Raw genomic sequence first — 25,893 nt, forward strand, 5'->3', positions numbered from 1 at the left:
GATGACATTAGTGAATAAAATTGAGTTATTAGACAAAATTTCTAATGGTGAAAGTGTCTCCTCAATGGCAAAACATTATAAAATCAATGAGTCAACGGTACGATCAATCAAAAAATCGGAAGAAAAAAATCCACCGTAATGTCTGTGAAAACGCGCTAATTGCTTCAAAAATTTTCTCTGTAACTCATGATGTTAAATTAGAAAAAATGGAAAAGGCTTTAAATCTGTGGATAGAAAACCGAACTCAAAATAAAATTCTGTTAAGTTCACTCATCATTCGTAAAAAGGCAAAACTCTTTATCAACACTTTAGCGAAACTGGTGATAGCACTGGCGGGATAAGGTTTTTTAGCTAGCAAAGGCGCTGGTGTGAAAGATTTGTTTGAAATTTCTAATAAATATTACATTTAATATTAAATTGTTTCTTATTTTCATTTCGATGCCATATGCTTGCATTTCACTATGTACTGTCTATGTACATAGTCATATTATGAAGGTACATATAATACAAACATAGACAAAATTTTAGACTAGTTTTTCTTATACATTTCATACTTTGGAACGGAACCCCCTTTATTACTATGGGAGCCATAACTCAGTATTCGTGTTTTCGGTATTCGCGGCATTTCTCAGGAATGTAACCCCCGCGAATAGCGGGGGTTTACTGTATATGGGGTATCTATGCCTTGTTTTTCCAGTGACCGAAATATTGCCTTATGCTGTATGGAGTCAAATTCCCTTTCATAATCCACAAATGCAGACGATACGAAGGTTGGCAGGGTTGTCAAGGACACAACTGACACTCTGCTACTGCAACAGGATCTGGAAAGGTTGAGCAGATGGGATGAGAGGTGGCAAATGAAGTTTAACATTGACAAATGTAAAGTACTACATATGGGAAACAGCAACCCCAGAGCAACGTATCAACTCTGTGGTACTACACTGACAGTGGTAGAGAATGAAAGGGACCTGGGCGTGGTTGTGCAGGCAGATATGAAGTTTTCTGAGCAGTGCAGATGGGCTGCAAGAGTAGCTCATGGTGTATTGTCAATGATACATAAGAATTTTTCTAGCAGGGATAAGGAGGTGATTATTCCCTTGTATAAGGCAATGGTCAGGCCACACCGAGAGTACTGTATACAGGTCTGGAGGCCTCATTTCAAGAAGGATGTAGAGATGCTGGAACGAGTACAGAGAAGGGCAACAAGATTAGTGAATGGAACAAAGGGGTGCTCTTACAAAGAAAGGCTTAAGTTTTGCAAATTACAGTGTCTGGAGACTAGGCACCAGCGAGGTGATCTGATAGAGGTGTATAAAGCCTTGAATAGTTTGAGCATGCTCAATGCTGAGAGGGCATAAATTCAAATTGAGGAAAGACAGATGTAGGATAGACGTGAGGAAATTTGCCTTTAGCCAGCGGGTGGTTGGTTGGTGGAACAGACTTCCATCCCTTGTCGTGGAAGTTGATAGCCTAAATAAGTTTAAGGCTCAGCTGGACAGGTATTTCGAATGAACAGAGGGGTAAAGTGGAAGTGGTTATTTTTATTTATTATTGTATACAGTATATATATATATTTTTTTTGGCTGATGCTGCATAAGCTTGCTTTCTTGCATCAAATGCCTCTACTAATGCTAATGCCAGGAATAATGGTGTTCTATATTCATTTGTTTCAGCCAAACTGATAATATTCCAATTCACATTTTCTAATTCCTTTTCCAGCTCTAAATTGTGTCATTTTGCCACCATTACCTATAATCCAAACTTTCATATTATTTTTCTTAAAGACTGCTGTATTTAAAAAAAAAAAAAAGCCTCTTGAAAATATTTTTGATTTCTTTTATAGCCAAAAATTTACCTATAAAATTTATGACATGTAATTTGTAATTATCCTATACACCTGGTTGTCGACTTACGACCTATGCGACTTACGACCGGCCGCACTTACGACCACAAAAAAAAAATAAATAATAAATTAATTAATCGATGACGGGAGGCCTGAAGACAGCACCAGGCACATACACCCGGTCACTCTCACATACACCCAGTCGCTTTCAAGTATCTGTTGCGTGTGGTGTATTAATTAAAATTCTACTGAAATACGCATAAAATGTTTAGTAAAAGGAAAATGACTTCATCTACATATACGCCAGCTAAAAAGTCAAGGAAAACTATTGATTTAGAGTGTAAAATGAAAATTATCCAGCAGTATGAAGGCGGAAAGAAAGTGAATACGATAGCATGTGACTTGAAGTTATTACATTCCACGGTATTGACGATACTTAAGGACAAAGAAAGAATTCGGGAAGCTGTGAAAGGTTCTGCACTTATTAAGTCTACAATTTTAACCAAACAACGACAGGAACCCATCCATGAAATGGAGAAATTGTTGTTTATGTGGATGGAAGATTTAATACAAAAAAATACACCCATGAGCCTTCACACAGTGCAAGCAAAGGCTAGAAGTTTGTTTCAGTTTAAAATCACGCGCCGGAGACGATTACAAAGAAGATTTTCAGGCTAGTACTGGGTGGTTTAAGCGTTTTTAAAAAAAGATTTTCTTTGCATGATGTCTCTATAAATAAACATTTCCTACCTCAACCCAAGAACATGGCCCTGACGATGCACAACCCAGCACAAGCAAAGATTGAAAATTGATTTTGTAAATTTCATTTGTATTAATTTTTACATTAATTTTAGATTGTATTTTTGTGTTTACAGTACATTATGTACAATATAATTATAGATTGTAGTTTTGTTTTTCTATAAACAGTATGAATAATAAACCAATTAAAATGTAGAGAACGTTTGAATTTAACCTCATAGAGAGAGAGAGAGATAGCCTAGGAGTAGAAACGAAGGTATATTCAGTATCGCTAAGTAAAAGATAAAAATATTACTGTATTTAAAATGAAAAATAAAAGATTATAAAAATAAATCATAAAGATGATAAAAAGATTAGAAAGGTTTAAAAATACTGTTAATAAATATATGGCCGACATACGACCAGATCGACTTATGACCTGTCAGTCAGAACGGAAGTAGGTCGTAAGTCGACGACCAACTGTATATATATGATCATGGCATATTAACTAAGTATTTTTAGTTGGTATATATATTATTAATTAATATAAAGTCTAGAAGATATAAATTGGTACTTACCAAAATTATATTAAATTCTGAGCTGTCATAATTAAAAACTTTAGTTAACTGCCAAGCTTGGGCTAAGTGTCCACTGGCTAAGAGACTTCCAACCAGTCTTTCAAGTGCTTCCAATTCCTGAAAATTATATTACAGATTTTCAGATTTCTTTGACAGCTGATTAAAACCACCAAATTTAAATTAATTTGAATTGCTATCATGGGAAGTTTTTGTTGTATACAACAAACAGAGAGTGAAATACAAATACATATTAAAACAGACACATTTAAAAACATTAAAACCTTTATTTATATATAAAATTTATGTGAGGGGGCTATGAAATCCATTTACCAACCACAAGCTTGCTCCTGGACTCCTACACAGCAATTCTCAGACCTAATTACCCAAGTATTAATATGTTCTAGCTCTATTAAAAATAGAGACTCTGAGATTTTCTAAGGTAAGGTTTGATTTGATCTCATTTTATTTTTTTATAGCACATTGGCAACTTATACCATAACGTGCCATGTCAATGTAAGGTAAGAGCAGAGCTTACCGGGTGTGGTTATCTCTCCCACATTCTTGATGTGCTTGTGACCTCGTCCAAATACAACTTCTTGAAATGATGAGTTTATCTGCAATACTTATGATGTCCTCTACTATCCAGACATTTCTGGGCACCTTGCCAGTTTAGATTCTCCACTAACAATTACTGATTCCGAAATAATATTTACAAAGAGATACGCAATGCAGATTAGCATTAGCATTAGCAGAGGCATATGATGCAAGAAAGCAAGCTTATTCAGCATCAGCCAGGAAAAAAAAAAAAAAAAAAAAAAACAACCACTACTCCCATTTCACCCCTCCGTTCGTTCGAAATACCTGTCCAGCTGAGCCTTAAATTTGTTTAGGCTATCAACTTCAACAACAAGCGATGGGAGTCTATTCCACAAACCAACTGCCCGCTGGCTAAAGGCAAATTTCCGCACATCTATCCGACATCCGTCCTTCCTCAATTTGAATTTATGCCCTCTCAGGTGATTATTCTGAGCAAGAGGAAGAATCCCATTGGCATTGAGCATGCTCAAGCCATTCAAAGCCTTATACACCTCTATCAGATCACCTCACCGATGCCTAGTCTCCAGGCTCTGTAATTTGCAAAACTTAAGCCTTTCTTCGTAAGAGCAACCCTTTGTTCCATTCACTAATCTTGTTGCCCTTCTCTGTACTCGTTCCAGCAGCTCTACATCCTTCTTGAAATGAGGCCTCCAGACCTGTATACAGTACTCAAGGTGTGGCCTGACCAATGCCTTATACAAGGGAATAATCACATCCCTGTCCCTGCTAGAAAAATTCCTGTATATCATTGACAAGACACCATGAGCTACTCTTGCAGCTCGTCTGCACTGCTCAGAGAACTTCATATCTGCCTGCACAATTACCCCCAGGTCCTTTTCATTCTCTACCACTGTCAGCGTAGTACCACAGAGTTGATACGTTGATCTGGGGTTACTGTTTCCCATATGTAGTACTTTACATTTGTCAATGTTAAACTTCATTTGCCACCTCTCAGCCCATCTGCTCAACCTTTCCAGATCCTGTTGCAGCAGCATAGTATCAGTAGTGTCCTTAACAACCCTGCCAACCTTGGTATCGTCTGCAAACTTGGACATTAAGCCTGATACACCATCATCAATATCATTTATAAATACAGAAAACAACAATGGACCCAACACTGAACACTGAGGAACTCCACTAATAACATTAGTCCACGTTGAGCAGTGTCCATTGATTACCACTCTCTGTCTTCTGCCACTCAACCATCCCTTTATCCATAGCAGCAATTTGCCTCCAATGCCACACTTCTCCAATTTGTGCAGCAGTCTTCCATGCGCAACAGTATCAAAAGCCTTTCTAAGATCCAAATATATAATATCAAAGTTATTCCCTGCATCCAGTTCTTTTGTGACTACATCATAGTATCCAATCAAATTGGTCAGACAAGACCTGCCCTTAACAAAACCATGCTGTGTCTGAGCTATAACTGAATTCTTGTCCAGATGATCCTGCAGTGCTTCTTTAACCAGTGCCTCCATTAATTTTCCTGGAACCGAAGTTAAACTAACAGGTCTATAATTACTTGTGTCAGCCTTTGATCCTCCTTTGTGAATTGGGGTTACATTTGCACATCTCCAGTCCATGGGTACCTCCCCTGAGTCCAAAGAAGCTCTCATAATTATGGCTAGGGGTTTGCTTACTTCCTTTGCTGCCTCCTTTAATATAACTGGATAGATCCCATCCACCCCGGGTGCCTTTTTTATGTTTATCCTCAACAATTTCTCCTCCACTTTCCTCTCAGTTATTAGAAAATCATCTAGCTCACTGCCAATGTTTACTTCACCTACGACATTCCCCTTCCTGAATAACTCCTCATGTGTGAATGTAGATGCAAAATACTCGTTTAGATTGTTAGCCACCTGAGCTGGATCCTCAACTGTTGAACCATCAACATCCAGTGGACCAATCTGATTCATCCCTTTCCTTCTTGAGTTTAAATAGGTAAAGAACTCTTTTCTGTTTTTCTTTGCATCCTTTGACAAGGATTTCTCATAATCTGCCTTTGCCTGCCTAATCTCCTTTGTGACTTGGTTACAGACCAACTTATATCTATCATAGGCTTCCATGTCACCCATTAATTTGTATGTATCCCATGCATTTTTCTTCTCTGCCATATGTCTCATTAGTTCATCTGACAACCATTTAGGCCTGAACCTTGAACAATATTTCTTGGTTGGTATGTAAAGCCTGGTAGCTTCCAAGATTAGTTCCTTGAATGCTTCCCATTTTGAATTTGCTGTTGGTAACATCATCAGTTGGTCCCACTGTATAGAATTTAAATACTGTCTCAGACCATCATAGTCGCCTTTACGAAAGCAAAAACCCTTCCCTTTACCTCTGATGGTAGTTACCTCCTTGAGTAAATCCCACTTCAGCACACTGTGATCACTGCCACCCAGTGGTTCCTTTATCTGCAGATTCCTAATGCATGAAGAATCACTACTGATAATCAGATCAAGAGTATTACTCCCTCTAGTTGCCTCCCGAACATGCTGGTGTAGAAAACAATCATCCAATAAATCCACAAAAGCCCTGCTAGAGTGTGAGTGACCAACCCACAAATTCCAGTCAATATCTGGGAAATTAAAATCCCCCATTATAAGACTCTCTGATTTACTGGCCCATTCTATTTCCCTGTACAGTATCTTATTATACTCATCAGAGTCATTAGGCCTATAGCACACTCCTACTCTCAATTTTGATTTACCTATGCTTATGTCACACCAAACTGACTCGACAGTGCCCTGTCCATCAATGTCGACTGGCTTCACTTCCTTGGATTTTATGTGTTTTTTAACTAATAGCATAACCCCTCGTCCCCTCCTGTCCTGTCTATCCTTTCTATACACATTGTACTCCCCAAATTCCAGTTCTGCATTCCTTATATCTGTGTGACACCACATCTCTGATATCCCAACAATATCTGCCTTTGATGTTTTGAGCAATACCTCAAATTCATCAAATTTATTTAATAAACTCCTAGCATTGGTGTACACGCAAGTATACATGCACTTGTTTCTATTCTTGGCTACCCTAACACAACCCATGTATTTACTTGTACCGCAATGACTTCCAGCAGTCTCTGAAATATCCTGCATCTTGTTTTTCAGGCTTCTGCTCATTCCAATAGAAGCAGTGCAAGAATCTCTTTCACCTCTGCCAGTGGCTACTGTTTTAAAGTAATGCAGTTTTCCGACCCACCTAACACTGCCTCGATAGCATCAGCAAATATTCTTGCACCCTTTCTATTTAAGTGTATCCCATCCCTGTAGAAGCAATCTCTCCTGTTAACAAGTACATTCCAGGCTGAAAAAAATTCTACCCCTCGAGCCTTGCACAATCTTTCCAGGGCCGAATTGATCGACAAGGCTCTCATCATATACTCCCTCCTATCGTGTCTGGGCAGAATTGCAGACACTTTCAAATTCAACCCTACTTCACGGCTTTTTTTCAACAGTGACCTGTACTTGTTAAGTATGTACTTGTTAGATGGAGAACAATAAGAGGCTATCCCAGAAATTCAAACAGAGAGAGCTTATACGTGCTTCTTTTTTAAAAAAATATTTTTAAAGATAAGCTGAAATGCATGGTTTTTCCATTTTGTTACAATCAAATTACTGCTAATCACTTTAAGATACTGGAAACACTACTCTAGGAAAGCATGTTGTAACATTTGGCCCCTCCACTAAAATAAATACATTGCTATCGATCTGTCACTATGAGTTTTGTAGGTAACATTTGTGCTGACAGCAGACTTTTTCAGGCTTGAATTTTTTACTGTTTATTTATTTGCATCTTCAAGGAAGACCAGCTCCTTGCCAACATTTCATGATTATAGAGACATACAAAGGTAGCTTAGACATGTGTTAAAGACATATTATAACGATTCTAGTGAAATACACAATAGTGACAGTGACCTCTCAGAGCCAGATGATGATGAAGTGTGTATGCAAGCCATTGCATAAACCAACTGATGAGAGTTCATGTGGAATGATGACGAGGATTAGAGAATCAGAAGATAAGTACTAACAAGATCAAAATATATGAATGATCCATCAGCTAAAAATCAACAAGGACCTGAGAATTTGTCAAACAACAGAACTACCCAAAGCCAAAATCAAGGAACCAGATAGTCTGGTTCAGACTATCTGAACAGCCGATAGTTCCTGAGGTATATATTTCTTTCACAGGCTATGTAAATTCAGAATTTATTTATTATTTTCTTGAAAATTTATTTCAAGTACATTGATAATTACTAATTGTAACTTAATAGGTGAAAGTTGTTGTTGTTATTTGGTTTTTAGGAGCATTAGCAACTAAGGCCATATTGCTCCGGGAATATGCGGTGGTCATTCCCTGAGCCTTTCACATCCTCCGTATTTGGTGGCGACGGGGTCGAACCCCGGTCTAATCAAGAAGCGTGTGCTATGCACTGCTGCTGCTCCTTCCCACCTGGCTACGGAGGCACCAATAGGTGAAGGGGGAACACACTACATTGCAAAGATGGTTTTGGTTTAGCACGTGTTTTAAAGTAATGATAGCAATACATATTCAGTAATACATAGGAATGACATACATTTTAGTAATTAATTAAGCAAAATGCTGTTGTCTATCCTAGCAAAAAGTGGTTCGGTTTTTTAGCTATTTACTTATGTAAATTTTCCATATAATTATTAGTTATACTTGTAAACTACTAAAGTCTTAACATTCCAAAAGTTTCCTACTGACTAGTGATTGTTACAACAGGCCAATCAGATTGATAAAAAGATACAGTTTTTAAATTTGTATTTTTAAATACAAATTTATTTAAAAAATAATTTAAGAGAATAATCAAATCATATTCAATTTATAGTAAATTATATTTCAGATGATTACTGTAATGAAAGAAATGTAGTTAGCCTACATAACCTCTTATGTGGGCTAATCACATGTTTATCTCCAATGGCCGAATACCAGATTTTCAAGATAACCATGACATTACCAGTACACTTAATTTTACCTTCCTCAAGAACATTGTCATGGCAGCTATTAGAGTGCTTCCTCTCACAAGCACTGCGGGACTAGATACCATTTCCTATTTCAAGCTCAAAATTTCAAGTTTTATTATTTATTTTATACTCTATCCCTCATCAAAGTATGCTATACAAAGTGGTATTTTTTTTCTCTCAAAATGGAGTAGTGCTAATACTGTAAAAGATATTAGCCTATCACTACCTCTTTGCAATCCAAAAACATTTTGAAAGGTGCAGTTTTTCTATAATCATAAATCAATTCTTTCCAGTCAAATTCATTACGGAGTACAAAAAAAGGCTCAACCACTGCTGACTTACTCGAAACAAACTTTTATATTTTTGAAGAAATTAATGCTAAGTAATAAATTAATATTATATAATTTTAACATATGCGGTTTCCCAAAAACCTCTGCTAACCCTAATAGAAATAATAACTTAATTTTACATGACCTAAAATTATCTTACTAACCTCTCAACGGATTCTAGAAATTAACTTTTAAAACATTTTTTATAACACTTCATGTTCTGCTGGAATTTGTCAAGCAGGCACAGTTTTAGTTAGGTTTTTCAGTACTTCCAAAACCTTTTTCTTAATCTTCCATCCACATGTCTCATCTTACACAAATAATGTGAAATTTTTTATGTGATATTTACTCCAACTGTCTTTTTTAACTCAAAAATTTATTAATAACAAGCTCAAAGAATTCTCTACCTACCACTATATATTTCAAATCAATTATAAAAATTCTCCTCTTTCTACTATGACTTGCATATTATCTCATAAGTTCCTATATTACAAAGACTTGGGAGTGGTTTATTACCATAAATTTAACTTCTATCAATACAGTAATTTTCTGGAAAATTAATTCACTGGAGCAATCTGGCACAAGAAGCAATAGCTCCAACACATTCATTCCTATCGGATAATTATCAAATATTTTTTTAAAAATCACAAAACCACATTTTATATGCACCTTCAATTTCATATAGTGTTGCTCTTACCAATTTAAACATAATAACTTTTTGGAATACTGGTTCTTAAGTCTAGCTCATAAGTGAACCAGGCATCTGGGGCAGACCGAATCTATGCAATTAAATAAAAATCAGCTGCAAAAGAAGCAGGCAAACCTTTAGCTATCATTATAAGAGAATTCTTCAGTTCAGAGTAGAACAATACAGAGTGGAGATGTGAAAACATCTTCCCTATTCACAAAGGTGGATTAAAGGATGAAGTGAGTAATTACAAAATTGTAAGCTTAACTTCTATTCCTGAGAAAATGATGAGTCAAGAAGTGCTGAAGATCATCTTGAAAAGAATGAGTTGAATAGAATGGATTTGTTAAGGGGAAAGTTATTATTATTAGACATATGCTGCTGTTGTTTTGTTTTGTTTGGTTATTTGGTTTTTAGGAGCATTAGTAACTAAGGCCATATTGCTCCGGGTATATGCGGTGGTCATTCCCTGACCTTTCCGCATCCTCCATATTTGATGGTCACGGGCACGAACCCCAGTCTAATCAAGAAGCGTGTGCTATGCACTGCTGCTCCTGCCCACCTGGATACGGAGGTGCCCTCGCCATATGCTTATTATGCCACCAGTCAAAAAAAGAGAAGGGAATCACCAAGAAAGAGAAGAATAATGATATCCAGCACAGTACCCTTGGCGTGCCAAGCCCATACTCACCAGATGCGAGCCCCTGGGGTTAGTTGTCTGAATAATCTGATTACCTCGAGGACACAATAACAGCAGTGTGCATTAGGGCAAGTTACAGCTATGAATAATGGGATGGCTGAGTGGAAGATGCCAGAGAGAGAGAGAGAGAGAGACTCTTCTTCTTCGACTAATATTATTAGTAGAGTCCCACATGATTCAGTGTTAGCCCATTGTTGTTTTCAATATTCATTAATACTGCTGATGAAGGCATATCAAGCTTATTATCTAAGTTTGCAGATAATAAAAAATTTAGCAGGATGGTTAACAGTTACTGCAACAAGATCTAGAAAAATTAGGCAGATGGGCCGTGAAATGGCAATTGCAATTTAACATTGATAAATGCAAGGTACCGCATATAGGTAGCAGTAATCTAGAATAATGTATCAACTGTGTGGTACTACAAACAGAGTAGCAAAAAATGAAAAACACTTGGGGGTGATTGTGCAGTCATATATGAATTTCTCTAAGCAGTGCAGACCTTGCAATTAACCTTGCTTTTCAGGTGGCTGCTGCTTGAAAAGCAAGGTTATGGTATTGCATATAGGTAGCAATAGTTGGTCCTTGAGGTTGTCACAGACATTCTCGCAGATATGCCAGACAAACAGTATTTGCTATCTGGGAGTCTAAAACGCTGAGTTGATCCATGAGGTTGTCACAGACATTCTCTCAGATATGCCAGACAAGCTGTATTTGCTATCTGGGAGTCTAAAGTGCTGATTAAACTGATATTTGGGTGACACTCAAGTCAAATGGACCCAATTTCAGCGAAGTCCAGACGGTCTGTGACAGCCAAATCCTCTGCTTGTGGCTTCACAATGGTGGGACTGTTAGTAATCCTAGCTATAACTCCCATGCACAACCACACTGTGGGTGACCACCCAGGTGTGAGCCAACGTAAGCAGTGTTCGAGGTGTGGCACCCACACCGTACGGAGGAATTCTGCCCTTCTGTGTTACCAGGCAGTAATAGGTGGTAGATGATTCTCATCAACCAGTGCAATACCACCACTTTGCTTGTTGGAGTCTTGAAGTGGTGTAACCCATGTTTAGTCTCCAGAGCTAAGTTCGGGTCAACCCTTCCCATCTCTTCCATTATGTAGAATGACTGATGACTTTTGAGGTTATGATGGACATCATGGGCCGACCGGGCTAGCCAGGTGGGTAAAGTGCCTGCCTAGCAACCCAAAGGTCGCGGGTTCGAATCCTGCCTCGGGCTTGGATCAATGTATTGCAAAAACCTTGGGAGGTGCATAATGGCCACAGAAGCCGACGGCAACAACTACAAAAAAAAAAAAAAAAAAAGATGGACATCATGGCGAGATCCAATCTTCCTTACATTTCGAGGGTACATCTCTAAAACAGTGTTTGTAGACCGGCCGCTAGTTAGTACACGTGACTGAACCTATTAGTAACTCTTTAGGAGGCTTCCGGATCAACTAGTGAATAATCTTGCTACATCTACTCTGCCAGATATTGACAGGAGGGAGTCCGAGTACTGTGTATGCAGAGGGCATTGTCGAAGACATGTTATGTCAAGGATTTGGGTATATTCTGACCATATATATGCCATATCCAAAAATTTCTTAAGTCAAAGAGCTCCAATTGTAAAACTAATAGAATAAGCTTATCTGCAAAAAGATCTAAACCTCCCAATTACTTCCTAGTGCATTTCACAAATATACGTGTTCTCGGTTTTAATCCTCAATGATGTCCATTTCCACTTGCACTCTGCCAAACCCCATCATTCCGATATTCCCTGTCAGAGACTTAGTAATTTAGAATCTCCTCTTTTCGATCTTCTTTAGCTTAAAATCTATCTACCTCATTGTGTCAAATTCATCTGTTGTCTCTACCGTTCTCCCAACCCCACTAATCAATTGGAGCTTTTTGACTTCTTTTTTTGCAACTTGACTTTCGCCAGTCCAACTTTCCTAACAGTGAGGTAATTTTCCTTTGTGATTTTAATGTTCACAACTCCAGCTGCCTTCCGTTTTCTAGTCACACCGACCCAGCAGGTCGAGATGCTGAGGCTTTTGCAATTACTAATGACCTCGCAGAGATCATTAGTAATACCGGAATTACTACCAGAATACCAGACAATCCTAACCATACAATAAATATGCTTGATCTTTTTCTCACAAACAATCCTTCTAAATACACGGTCGAAGTGAGTGGTCATTTAGGCGCATCAGATCACAACTTGGGGATTGTCTCTTCTCCAATGGAGCCTTTATCTCATGGCTATTTCCAGCCTCTTGTTGTTTGGCATTACAAGAATGCAAAATGGGATGACCTGCGAGATTTCTTTTCTTCTTTTCCTTGGTCGGACTACTGTTTTAAAACTTCTGATGTTAATGTTTGCTCAGTTCGTGTCAGTGAAATTATTCTTGTAGGAATGGAATCCTTTATTCCACACTCCACTTTAAAATCTCATACTTTATCTAAATCTCGGTTTTCCAATAAATGTGCTAAAGCTGTTCAAGAGAAGAATGTAGCATATTATAATTGGTTTGTTTCCAATTCTTCAGTTTCTTTTTTCTGCCTACACCAAAACTCGCAACAATTGCAAAGCAGTTATTAATTAGTCCAAACTAGATTTTGAACAGGCTAAGAGTAGAAAATTTGCTTCTTGCCCTAATGTTAGCTGAGCATTCTGGTCGCTTGCCAAAGCAATTGGCCGCAACTCTTTTCCCATCAGTGTTTCGCCCCTTTGTCAAAACCAGATGGTTCTGTTATCACTTCGGCCAAGGATAAAGCTGACCTGCTAGAATCCCATTTTTCTTCCAACTCATGTATTAATAATCTGGTAAAAACACCTCCCACCATTCCCAACATGCTCCATTCAATGCCTCCTGGGGCCTTCTGTGAAAAGGATTTCAGAAGGATTTTGACGAATATTGATGCTAAAAAAGCTCCAGGTCCTGATGGTATTTCTCCACTTGTTCTCAAAACCTGTGCTCCTGAACTTATTCCTGTTCTTTGCCACCTTTTTTCGCCTTCTTATTGCAAAGATGTTTTTCCTTCTGCTTGGAAATATCCTCATATCCAGCTAGTTCTTAAAAAGGGTGACAAATCCCTCCCATCCAATTACCATCCCATTGCAATTACTTCTACTCTTTCTAAAGTAATGGAGAAATCAATTAACCTCCAACTCTTAAAACTACCTAGAAACCTTCCATCTGATCAACGATCGCCAGTATGGATTCCGTCAGTTTCGATCTGCTGGTGATATTCTGGCTTATGTTACCCATTATATGGACTAATTCAATGGAAAGGTTCGGTGAAACACAAGTATTTTCTCTTGACATCTTAAAAGCTTTCGATCTTGTTTGGCATAAAGGTCTTCTTAAACAAGCTTCCATCTTATGGTTTGCCAACTGTTTTTAGTAATTGGTTATCCAGTTTTCTCTCTGATCGCTCACTGAGGGTGATGGTAGATGGCTCTCTGTCTTCTAACTTCTCCACTAATGCTGGTGTCCCCCAAGGTTCAGTTCTTTCCCCCAATCTTTTCCTCTTTTATATTAATGACCTTCTTCCATTGACTGGAAATCCTATTCATAGTTTTGCTGATGACAGCACATTGCATTCCACTTTACATTTTGAGAAACCTTGACCTGCTCAGTCAGTTCAACTTCTCAAATATCTGCTACCAATTCCTTAAATGCTGATCTCCAGGTAATTCTCCAGTGGGGCAAAGAGAACTTAGTTGATTTCAATCCTTCTAAAACTGAGTCTTGTCTTGTATCTTGCAAAAAGGATTCTTCTGCTCCTATGCATATCTTTGGCGACACTCCGATTTCTAGGCAAGATGATATATCTCTTTTGGGGATTACCCTGACTTCTAATCTCTCTTGGCACAAGCACATTACAAATAATGCTTCCTCTGCATCTAAAAAAGTTTTCTCTTTTTCTCTCAGCGTTACTTTTCTTCCAAACAGCTGTTCAACTCTGTACAAATCACAAATCTGCCCTACCATGGAATATTGTCCCCACATCTGGGAGTGGTGCCCTCAAAACCTATATCAGTCTTCCAGATTCCTTTCAGAAGAGGGCAGTTAGGTTAATTAATGACTCATCTCTAACAGAGTCTCCAGAGTCTCTCCACTCACTGTCTCATAGATGTACTGTTTCTGTTGCATGCCTTTTCTACAGATACTTCGATGGGCACTGTTCTTCTGAATTGGCTTCTATAATTTCTGCTTTCTCTTTCAAAACATTTTGAACACGCCCCCCCCCAGCCAACATCCATTTACTGTCAAACTTCAAACTCACAGAACCAAGTTTTCATCTTCCTCGTTTATTCATTCAACTGCTGTTTTCTGGAACAACCTTTCTTCATACAAATTTCCTGAAAATTACAGTCTACAGAAGTTCAAGTCTAATGTCAACAAATATCTTCTTTTGTCTTTTCAACCTCCAACCCAAGCAAAGTACTACAGGTTCTAATACCACTTGTGTTTGGAGTTGTCATTTAAAAAAAAAAAATCCAGAATAATTTATGAACTGTGTGGTATTACAAACAGAGTGGCAGCGGAAAATGAAAAAGACTTCAGGGTGATTGTGCAGTCACATATGAAGTTCTTGAAGCAGTGCAAACCTTGTAAATAACCTTGCTTTTCAGGTGGCTGCTGCTTGAAAAGCAAGGTTATTACAAGGACTGCTGGGAATCCTCATCAAGCATTAGAATTGTGGAATGGAATACAAGGTGATATGCAATTGTTATTAGTATCAATATTAGCAAAGCAATGCAATGAAGCAAGAGCACACAGCATCAGCAAGAAATTTTTTCACACTTTGCTGCCTCTCAAATTACTAACTAGGTATTTTCTCTTTTGCATGATTGCATTCCTGCCAAAGATGATAGTCATAGTTGTATTCACCTGGGTGATGAAGGTATAGAGTTTGCTCTCAACAAAAAAAAAAAAAATTAAAAAATTACTACTATTCTCTGGGCCTTGATTGCATCTCTGTTCTCTTCTGGAAAAAAATCAAAACACAACTTCAGCAGTATCTATTAAGACTCCTCAACCTTTCTTTTCAAGAAGGGATCCATCTTGTACACTTCAAAGATCTCAATGTACAACATTATTATTATTATTATTATTATTATTATTATTATTATTAGCCATATGGTGCAAGGAAGCCTGAGGCTTATGCTGCACCAGCAAAAAAAAAAAAAAATTCCCACGTTACCTTAAGAGAGAGAGAGAGAGAGAGAGAGAGAGAGAGAGAGAGAGAGAGAGAGAGAGAGAGAGTCGGAAGTGGGGAATCACCAAGAAAGCAAGAAAGAGAAGAATGATGATAACCAGCTGAGGACCCTGGGTTTGCCAAGCACATACTCACTAGATGTGAGTCCCTGTGGTATACTTAAAAAGGGTCAAAGAGCTTGATAAAAAACTACAACCGATTTCTCCCCAAAACATCCTTTGAAAGGATTTTTGATACTATAATCCACAGGCATTTATCTAACTACCTGAAACCTTTCATGAAACCTGAAACAATAACTTGGCTTCCTCATGGCTTGATTGATCACCACTAACCTTACTCTAATTTGACAGTTTGTCTCTGACTATGTTCACAAAGGTCAACTAGTGATATGTGTGATATGTTATTTTAGAGATAGAATTAGAGCATTTGAAAAGGTCCTACAAAAATGTCACCTCTGAGAAAGGTAGATCTGCATCCAGCAAAGAAGACGGTTCTGGGTTTCCGGAGAATCCCTCTTCAGCAACATAATCTTATTATCAACAATGCTCAGTAAAAATCTTTCTACTCAACTAGTGGGGTTCTCTAAGGGTCTTCCCTAGAACCTCTCCTGTTAATTGCCTTCAAAAATGACCTTTCTCACACAGTCTCTGAATCCTCAATTCAGACTGCATGCTTGCTGTCATCACACTAAATTCAATTCAGCAAGCTCTAAACAAACTGCTGCAGTGGACATCAGGTAGTGGGCTCTCTATAAATCCATCTAAATGTCAATCTATATCTTTTGCAACTTCCAGATCTTCTGATAATCTCAATTATTACCTACCATATTAGTTCAGTTTCTATTTAAAGAGGATCAAATTATTGATTTAGAAGTCAGTAATACACAAGCAACTGTCTGACAGCCATATCTTGGTTGATATCAACCAAGACATTAGTAAATGTTTAAAAATAGCTGGATTCATTCTGCTTTAAAGATTACAGATATGTTGTCTTTTTCGCACTTTTATTGGTAGTAGTAATAGAGCCATGTGATGCAAGAAAGCAAGTGTATGAGCTTATGCAGCATCATCGAAAAAAAAAAAAAAAAATTCACACAACCATTCCCTCTAAAATTCTGTCCAGTTCTTCCTTGAATTTATTTAAGCTATCAACTTCCACAACGACAGATGGAAGTTTGTTCAGCAATCAACAACTTGCTGGCTAAAGGTAAATTTCCACACATTTATTCTACAACTGTCTTTCTTCAATTTGTAATTATGCCCCCTCAGGTTCGTAATCTGAGCAACTGGAAGATTATGGAACAGAAGTTAAACTAACTGGTCTGTAATTACTTGTGTCATCCTTAGATCCCACCCCCTTTGTGAATTGGGGATACAATTTGCACATCTCTAGTCCACTGGGAATTCCTCTGAATCTTCTGAGTCCATGGTCATTGACTATGCCTTCATTGTCTGGAATCCCTATAGTAAGGTAGTTCTCTTCCAGGAATCCTCTTTTCTATCACTCAGATTACTCTCAGTCACTCTGTGTTTATTTTTGTCTCCAAATTTATAATGTCAGAAGAACCCTTGATTTGATCATCTCAATTTTCTTTATAAAATTCTCTCTCTCTGGGAATTATAGTTTTCTGGAACTATTGCAACTGATTAACTCTGATATGCCGCCTAGGGCAGCCAGCCTAATTGATCATTCAACAGTGACATGAAGAAATGTAGTCCTATGAATGGACTCTCAACTACAAATAATCTCAATTCAAATTTCTTTGTCAACTCAGTTCATATCCATTAATGCCTGTGCACCTTCCCTTGTTGCAATAAATAATACTGTCTAATTAGACCTTTTTTTTTTAATCCTGGTAAGTTCCTAATTTATTATTATTATTATTTTTATTCTATTACACATGCATTGTAACTGGGTGCTGTGTAGTGCATATTCTGTTTTAATAAAATAAAATATAATTTACTAGTTTTAAAACTAACTGCTGAACAATTTTTATATAACATTTATCAGAAAATGCTAACTGGTCTCAAAAGAGATGGGAGTAAATTAATTAGGGAATACACCCTGATATGTTGCTTCAGACAGCCAACAGTATTAACAGTAAAGATTGTAAGTACTTACAATATTATTTTCCACCTGCAAAGAGAGATTTTGGGCAACTTGTTCATCCAATTGATGAAGAAAGGTCATATCCCATGGCTGATAAAGAATATTTTCTTCAACTGATAACTCAGCTAAAGAATCCACACATTTTTCTTTTTCAGCTTGTAACTAAAAGTAACATAAAATTAGATATTTTATACTATTACGTAAACAGACAAATCACTATAGATTACTAGTAGAATAACGTACACGTAAAGGAACTACAGTAAACACTTTAAAATTCAGCTCCTTAGGAGATTGAGAGGTGCCAGATTTAATATTTTTCTGGATCTTAAAGAAGTACACCTAGTGGTGGAGCAGTTTTCAGGAAGAATATTTCAATGAATATTAATGTGATTAAAATGTAAATCTGTTGTTATTTGTTATTTGGTTTTTAGGAGCATTAGCAACTAAGGCCATATTACTCTGGGATATGTGGTGGTCATTCCCTGACCTTTCCGCATCCTCCGTATTTGGTGGTGATGGGCTCGAACCCCGGTTTAATCAAGAAGCGTGTGCTACGCACTGCTGCTCCTTCCCACCTGGCTACGGAGGTGCCTAAAATGTAAATCACAGTTAAATTTGTTACATATGAACAAATGACAATAAACATAATCATAGCAAAAGTCAGAATATCAATGGATGTTCTTCAGATAATAAATACTTTAGAAATGAAGAATAAGGGAAAAAAATATATTCTTATTCTTTTTCGGGAATAATTATTATAAAGTGAAAAACTTTATCAGTCTATTACATTTGCTTTTAATACTATATAGAAAAATTACAAGGTGTGGCTATTAAATAATGAGACTGCACTTGCAGCCACTATACACCAAGTGCCACCTGCGAAAAAAGGCATAGTAGTTGATCCAACATTATCCTAGTTGTCTGTCAAGTCACGTTCCAGCACACTTATTCCCTTTGCAATGAGACAAGTTTTAATTACCTTGTGTTTTTGCAATTTGCCAGAAAAATTATAGACAAAAGATTCAAACAACGAATCAAGCTAAAATTTTTAACAAAACTAAAGAAAACATCAACTTAAAGTTGAGTTGTTACGTCAAGTTTATGGGAAAGATACTATGTCAAGGGCTTGCTTATTTGAATGGCATAAAAGATTTTTAGAAGAGAGAATGTGGAAGACTGTTTGTTTGTTTGTTTTTGATTTTTAGGAGCATTAGCAACTAAGGCCATATTGCTCCGGGGATATGCGGTGGTCAATCCCTAACCTTTCCGCATCCTCCATATTTGGTGGTCACGGGCTCGAACCCCGGTCTAATCAAGAAGCGTGTACTACGCACTGCTGCTCCTGCCCACCTAGCTACAGAGGCACCATGTGAAAGATGATGAATGACTATGCCGTGTGGTATCCATGAAAAATTGATGAAAATGTGGACCGAGTAAGAACACTAATTAGAAGTGATCATCGTTTAAGCATTAGAATGGTCACATCAGAACTCAATATGGACAAAGAAACAGTTAGACATTTTAACTGAAAATTTAGGCATGAGAAAAGAGTGAGCCAAGCAGATGCCAAAAATTTTGAATGATGATCAAAGAATGAGAAGGTTCCAAGTTTGTGAAGATGTTTTTTTAAAAAAATTGAAGATCAGCCTTCCTGAGTACTGTAATTAATTTCAATGAAAGTTAGCTGTTCCAATACAAACCAGAAACTAAAAGACAGTCAATGTAATGGAAGACAAAGCAATCCCCAGCCTAAAAAAAGGAAGAAGTCAAAATCAAATATGAAAACCAAGCTTCTTGTTTTATTTGATATTAAAGGAATTATTATTATTATCATCTATATGGTGCAAGTAAGGCTGAGACTTATGCTGCACCAGCCAAAAAAAAAAAAAATTCTGAATTACCCTGAGAGAGAGTCAGAAGTAAAAGGGAATCACCAAGAAAGAGAAGAATGATGATATCCAGCTCAGGACCCTGGGTGTGCCAAGCCCATACTCACCAGATATGAGCCCCTGGGATTGTGGCTGAATACATCCCACCAAAATCAGACTGTCGATCCACCATACTACACTGAAGCTCTGACAAGGCTCTGAAAATTGAAAGAGACCTGAATTGTGGAAGGATGGCTTCTATGAAGATAATGCTTCAGCACACAACACATTCTCCATTTCACCAGTTTTTGGCCAAAAAACAAATCCCTGTGTGGACATACGCTCTACTTGCCAGGCCTTGCCCCTTTTGACTTTTGCTTTTTCTCTTCCCTAAACTGAAAAATGGTACTTAAAAATGGAACCCATTTTTAGTCCATTGGAGACAATCAGAAAAAAAAAAAAGGTTAAAAGGGCTTACAAAAAATGACTTCCAGAATAGATATTTTGTGCTTGGAAGAAATGTATGGAACAGTATGTGTAAGCCCAATGCAATTATTTTGAAGGGCATAACTTGTAAAGTATGAAATATTTCATTATATTTATTTTATCGCAGCAGTCTTGTTATTTAATAGCCACACCTTTTAAATGGGTTCTCACATGTAACAAAGAATAAGTACTTCACAATGAAGAATAAGAAAAAATTAACTATTCTTCTTCTTTTTCAGGAATAATTATTATAATGAGGTAATCTTCATCAGTTTACATGACATTTGCTTTTAACAATGTGCACAAAAATAAAATTAATTTTGTACATGTAATAACAAATATTGCTAAGTTCTGCTTTTGCCACAATGTCTTCTCTTAGAGAGCACCAGTACAGAGTGGAAAACCAGGTAACCTTGAAACACCTGTTATTTTTCTCCCATTTTAGTGATGCACCTGATAAGCTACATGACTAGTTATAATGGTCAAAACAAAACTTCAGTTGAAAGGAATTAAATTTATTGTTTGCGTGCATCAGTAAGTCACTGTTTATGGTAGTGATTAACTATAGAATTAATGAACTGTACTTATTTCCAGCTGTACTTATTTTCAACACTGGGCATTTTCAATATCTCTTTGTTCTCAGCTGTCCTAAAGTGATGTCAAAGAAAAAAAGCGGTGAGAGGGGGCAATGCAACAGGTCATACAAGTCCTATATGACCAGCTGAATAAGAAATAGTGCTAAAAGGGAGAAAGCTATAATGCTTGAGATATTATCTTTTTTTAATTGGAAACTAGACACCTTAGAGGAGATTTGATTGAGGTGTTTAAAGTTCTGAGAGGCATCAGTAAAATGAATGAGGACAAAATTTTCAAGATTATAAATGATGCTAGAACTAGGGGACATAAATTCAAGTTACGGGGGGAAATGTTTAGATTGGACTGCAGGAAGTTTTATTTTAGCCAGCGAGTTATAAATTACTGGAATAAGTTGCCTTCATGGGTGGTAGAGGCCGACAGTTTGGGAAAATTCAAAGATCATCTGGATAGTACTTTCGGGTAAGGGAAGCACATAGGATGATAGGTTTAATTTCCTTTTTATTTATATTTATATTTTATTTTATTTTATTTTATTTATTTATTTTTATTTATTAATTATTATTATTTAGTTATTTATTTTATTTATTTATTTTTTTTTTGTTTTTATCATTGTTTTGTTTGGATTTTTTTTTTTTTTTTTGGCTGGTGCAGCATAAGCCATAGGCTTTCTTGCATCATGCGGCCGTTACTAATACTAATACTAATTGCCCGAGGGCAATTATAACACCCCCAAGGGGCTCAACATCTTGTGAGTGTAGGCTTGGCATACCCAGGGTCCTGAACTGGATATCATCATTCTTCTCTTTCTTGGTGATTCCTTTCTACTTCTCTCTCTCTCTCTCTCTGGGTAACTCAGGAATTTTTTTTTTTTTTTGGCTGGTGCGGCATAAGCCTCAGCCTTCCTTGCACCATATGACTAATAATAATAATAATAAACACCATAAGCACCTATGCAGTCCCAGTGCTAACATACTCCTTCGGGGTCATAGATTGGACTAACACCAAGCTGGAGGATATCATGAGAAAGACAAGGACAATAATGATCAAGAGCCGCCAACACCACCCAAAATCTGCCGTGGAGAGACTGACAATTGCCCGGAAAGAAGGAAGAAGAGGCTTGATAGACCTCATTGAGCAACAGAAGACAGCCATAGTGAACCTGAAGGATTACTTCCAGAAACACAAAGCAGCAGCAGGCCATAAGGAAGATAGACAAGTGGTGTACCTCACTCAACCTAAGTGAGGAGCCTCCCCAACCAGGAGGCACAAACGAAGCTAGAAAAATGGGCAGAGAAGACACTCCATGGCAGACACTACAATGATCTCCATCAAGATCACATAGATAAAATTGCTTCCAACGCATGGCTCATGAGCAGGACACTCTTCCTTAACACTGAAGGATTCACGCTTGCCATCCAAGACCAGATAATCAACACCAGGAACTATAGAAAATACATAGCCAAGGAGCCCGGAGTGTTCGATGACACATGTCGAAGATGGCACCTGGCCTCAAAAACGATATAAAACATCACCGCGGGATGCAAGGTGATCACCCAGACTGAGTACACTCATAGACACGACCAGGTAGCCGGGATAAAACATCAGAAGCTAGCAAGGAAATACCAGTTGATCAAAGAAAGTGTACCGTACTACAAGTATGAATCCCAGGCAGTACTAGAGACCCAACCCACAAGCTGTACTGGGACCATGCCATAATAATGGATAGGACAATACCACACAACAGATCGGACATAACCCTTGTGGACATGAAGGAAAAGGCTACCTATCTGATTAACATAGTGGTACCCAACACTGGCAACCTGCAGAAAACCACTGGGGAAAAAATCAGGAAGTACATGAACCTAAGACAGGAGATCAAAGAGACGTGGCATATGCAACAAGTAACGACCATCCTGATCATCGTGTCAACCACAGATAGGGAGGGATTTGTCACCCTTTTTCAGGAACTAGCTGGATATGAGCAAATTTACAAGCAGAAGGAAAAACACCTTAGTTGTAGGTCTCCCAGTGAACACCTACAAGGAAATCCAGAAAGTTGCAATCCTGAACACCTGGATAGCCAGAGAGTTCCTTGTCCAACAGGAACAAGTCTGGTGTTAGACAAGGAACAAGGATGTTCCTTGTCTAACACCAGACAAAACAACAACCATCCTGTGTACTTGGTAGCAATACCCGTCACAAGGTGGAACCTCCAATCAGGGAGAAATAATATAATAATAATAATAATAATAATAATATGATTTTTTCTGTGGATCTAAGATACAACACAGACATGGGTCATAATCTCAGGGGCTCACATCTGGTGAATAGGGGCTTTGCACACCCAGGGTCCTGAACACCTGGATATCATCATTCTTCTCGTTCTTGGTGATTTCCTTCTCTCTCTATCCCTCCCTCTCTTTCTCTCAGGATAACTCAGTAACTTTTTTTTTGCCCAGTGCAGTAAAAACCTCAGGTTTTCTTGCACCGTATGGCTGATAATGATATCTTAGATCCACAGATGAGCTGACAGTGCAACGTTGATCAGTTTGTTTTGATACAAACACTAGGAAAACAAATATAGGAAAACACTAGGAAAACAAATATAAGAGTAGGAGTAAGTTATAGGCCAAAATAACTGAAAAACATAAGGAACAATTGTACAATCAAACACAACAGGCAGCAGATTAGAATGACTCATAATGAGGGATAGTAACATTCCACATATTGAGGAATGTATGGGTAGGTGATTCACGATAGCTGAGTTTTTCTAGACATATTGGATGACTGCTTCCTACACCAGCAAGTTATAGAGGCTACAGGAGAAAGCATTACTTTTCATCTGATAATCAGCAGTGACCTTTCATGAATTAAGAATCTCCAGGTAAAAGAACCACCTTGCAGAAGTGATCATAATAAATTGATGTGGGATTAACTTAAAGATATAACTACGGTCAAGGGTAAGTCAGGCAAGCAAAGGCAGATAAGAAATCTTTGTTTATGTTAACACTTAAAGAGAAGAGATGAACTGCATTGGCTGAATAGATATGAATGGCATAATTATTTATGATCCTGTTCATATTGGTGAAAAACTGAATAACTGTGTATCTAAATTCATGTGTGAAGAATTTTTTAGAAATGTAAATACCACAAGTATACAAAGTTAAATGGGAGCAGAATGATTTTGGATTAACTAGGAAGAAAATGGAAGAGAAATTATTGAAGCTAAAGTATATATATAGACTTTAGGTCAGATTAGCATTAGTAGAGGCATATGATGCAAGAAAGCAAGCTTATGAAGCACCAGCAAAAAAAAAAAAAAAAAAAAAAACCCTCCCATTTCACCCCTCCATTCATTCCAAATGCCTGTCCAACTCAGCTTTAAATTTATTTAGGCTATCAACTGTCACAACTAAAGATGGAAGTCTGTTCCACCAATCAACCACCTGCTGGCTAAATGCAAATCTACACACATCTATTCCACACAATAAAATAAAATTTATTAAAAAAAAGCATGAAATGCTTATTGATTAGCATTAGTAGAGGCATACGATACAAGAAAGCAAGCTTATGAAGCATCAGCCAAAAAAAAAAAAAAAAATTCTCCCATTTCACCCCTCCATTCGTTCCAAATGTATGTCCAACTTAGCCTTAAATTTTTTTAGGCTCTCAACTTCCACAACTAAAGATGGAAATCTGTTCCAGCAATCAACCACACAATGGCTTATCGCAAATTTCTGCACATCTATTCTACAACTGTCTTTCCTCAGTTTGAATCTATCCCCCCTCAGGTTCTTAATCTGAGCAAGAGGAAGAATCCCACCAGAATTCAGCTTGCTCAACCCATTCAAGGCCTTACTCTTTGTACTTGTTCTAGCAACTCTACATCCTTCCTAAAATGAGGCCTCCAGAGCTGTACACAGTTCTCTTGGTGTGGCTTGATCATTGCCTTGTACAATGGGATAATCACCTCCCTGTCCCTGATAGCAAAATTCCTATATATCATTGACAAGTTTCCATAGCCCATCTGCACTGCTCAACAAACTTCACATTTGACTGCACAATTACTCCCAGGTCTTTTTCACTTTCCACTTCCCTGAGTGTAGTACCCATATGCAGACACTGCATTTGTCAATGTTAAACTTCAGTTGCCACTTCTCAGCCCATTTGCCAATTTATCTGGATCCATTTTTGAGTAGTATACTGTTATTTTGAATAATTATCATTGATAATAATACAAAACAACAATCACCGAACCCTGGGAAATCCATTAACATTTGTCCACAAAGAGCAGTATACTGTCTTTACTGTCGTTAACAACCCTGCCAACCTTTGTATCATCTACAAACTTCGACATTAATCCTGATATACTTTCATCAATATCAGTGATGAACACACAAAACAACAATGGGCACAGCACCGCACCCTGGTGAACTCCACTAATAACATTTGTCCACAAAGAGCAGTGTCGAATGATTACCACTTGCTGTAGTCTCCCACTCAACCATGCCTTTATCCATTGTACCAACTTACCCTTAATTCCATACCTCTCCAATTTGTACAGCAGTCTTCCATGTGCAATAGTATCAAAAGCTTTCCTGAAATCCAAGTATATCATATCAAAATTATTTTTGACTTTCAGTTCCTTTGTGACCACATCATAGTATCCAATGAAATTGGTCAGACAAGACCTACCTTTAACAAACCCATGCTGTCTTAATTATTAGTGCAGTTTTCTCTACATGAACCTGCAATGCTTCTTTAACCAGTTACTCCATTATTTTTCCCCTGAACACAAGTTAACTAACAGGTCTATAGTTACTTGTGTCACCTTTTGAACCCCCTTTGTGAATTGGTGATACATTTTCACACCTCCAATCCATGGGGACCTCCCCTGAGTCCAAGGAAGCTCTCATAATTATGGCTAAGTGTTTGCTCAATTCCTTCATCAATATCATTGATAATTATACAAAACAACAATGGGCCCATCACCGAACCCTGGGGAATCCATTAACATTTGTCCACAAAGAGCAGTGTCCATTGATTGCCGCTCTCTGTCGTCTCCCACTCAACCATCCCTTTATCCATTGTAGCGACTTACCCTTAATGCCATACCTCTCCAATTTGTACAGCAGTCTTCCATG

At 37.7% G+C, this 25,893-nt stretch overlaps 1 protein-coding gene across 1 annotated transcript in view; it reads right to left on the bottom strand.

Moving 5' to 3' along the window:
- Positions 1-25,893, bottom strand: part of LOC150089270 (spatacsin-like) — a 445,059-nt gene that overhangs the window by 263,661 nt on the left and 155,505 nt on the right. Inside the window, exons 7-8 of the mRNA XM_090389929.1 lie at positions 17,811-17,960; positions 3,160-3,276 (exon numbers count right to left, since the gene is read on the bottom strand). Of these exons, the coding sequence (XP_090246055.1) occupies positions 3,160-3,276; positions 17,811-17,960 (267 nt within the window). The remainder of the gene's footprint in view (positions 1-3,159; positions 3,277-17,810; positions 17,961-25,893) is intronic.

Source organism: Mastigoproctus giganteus, chromosome 2, assembly GCF_048544385.1.
Source record: "Mastigoproctus giganteus isolate SK-2022 chromosome 2, ASM4854438v1, whole genome shotgun sequence".
Classification (NCBI taxonomy): Eukaryota; Metazoa; Arthropoda; class Arachnida; order Uropygi; family Thelyphonidae; genus Mastigoproctus; species Mastigoproctus giganteus.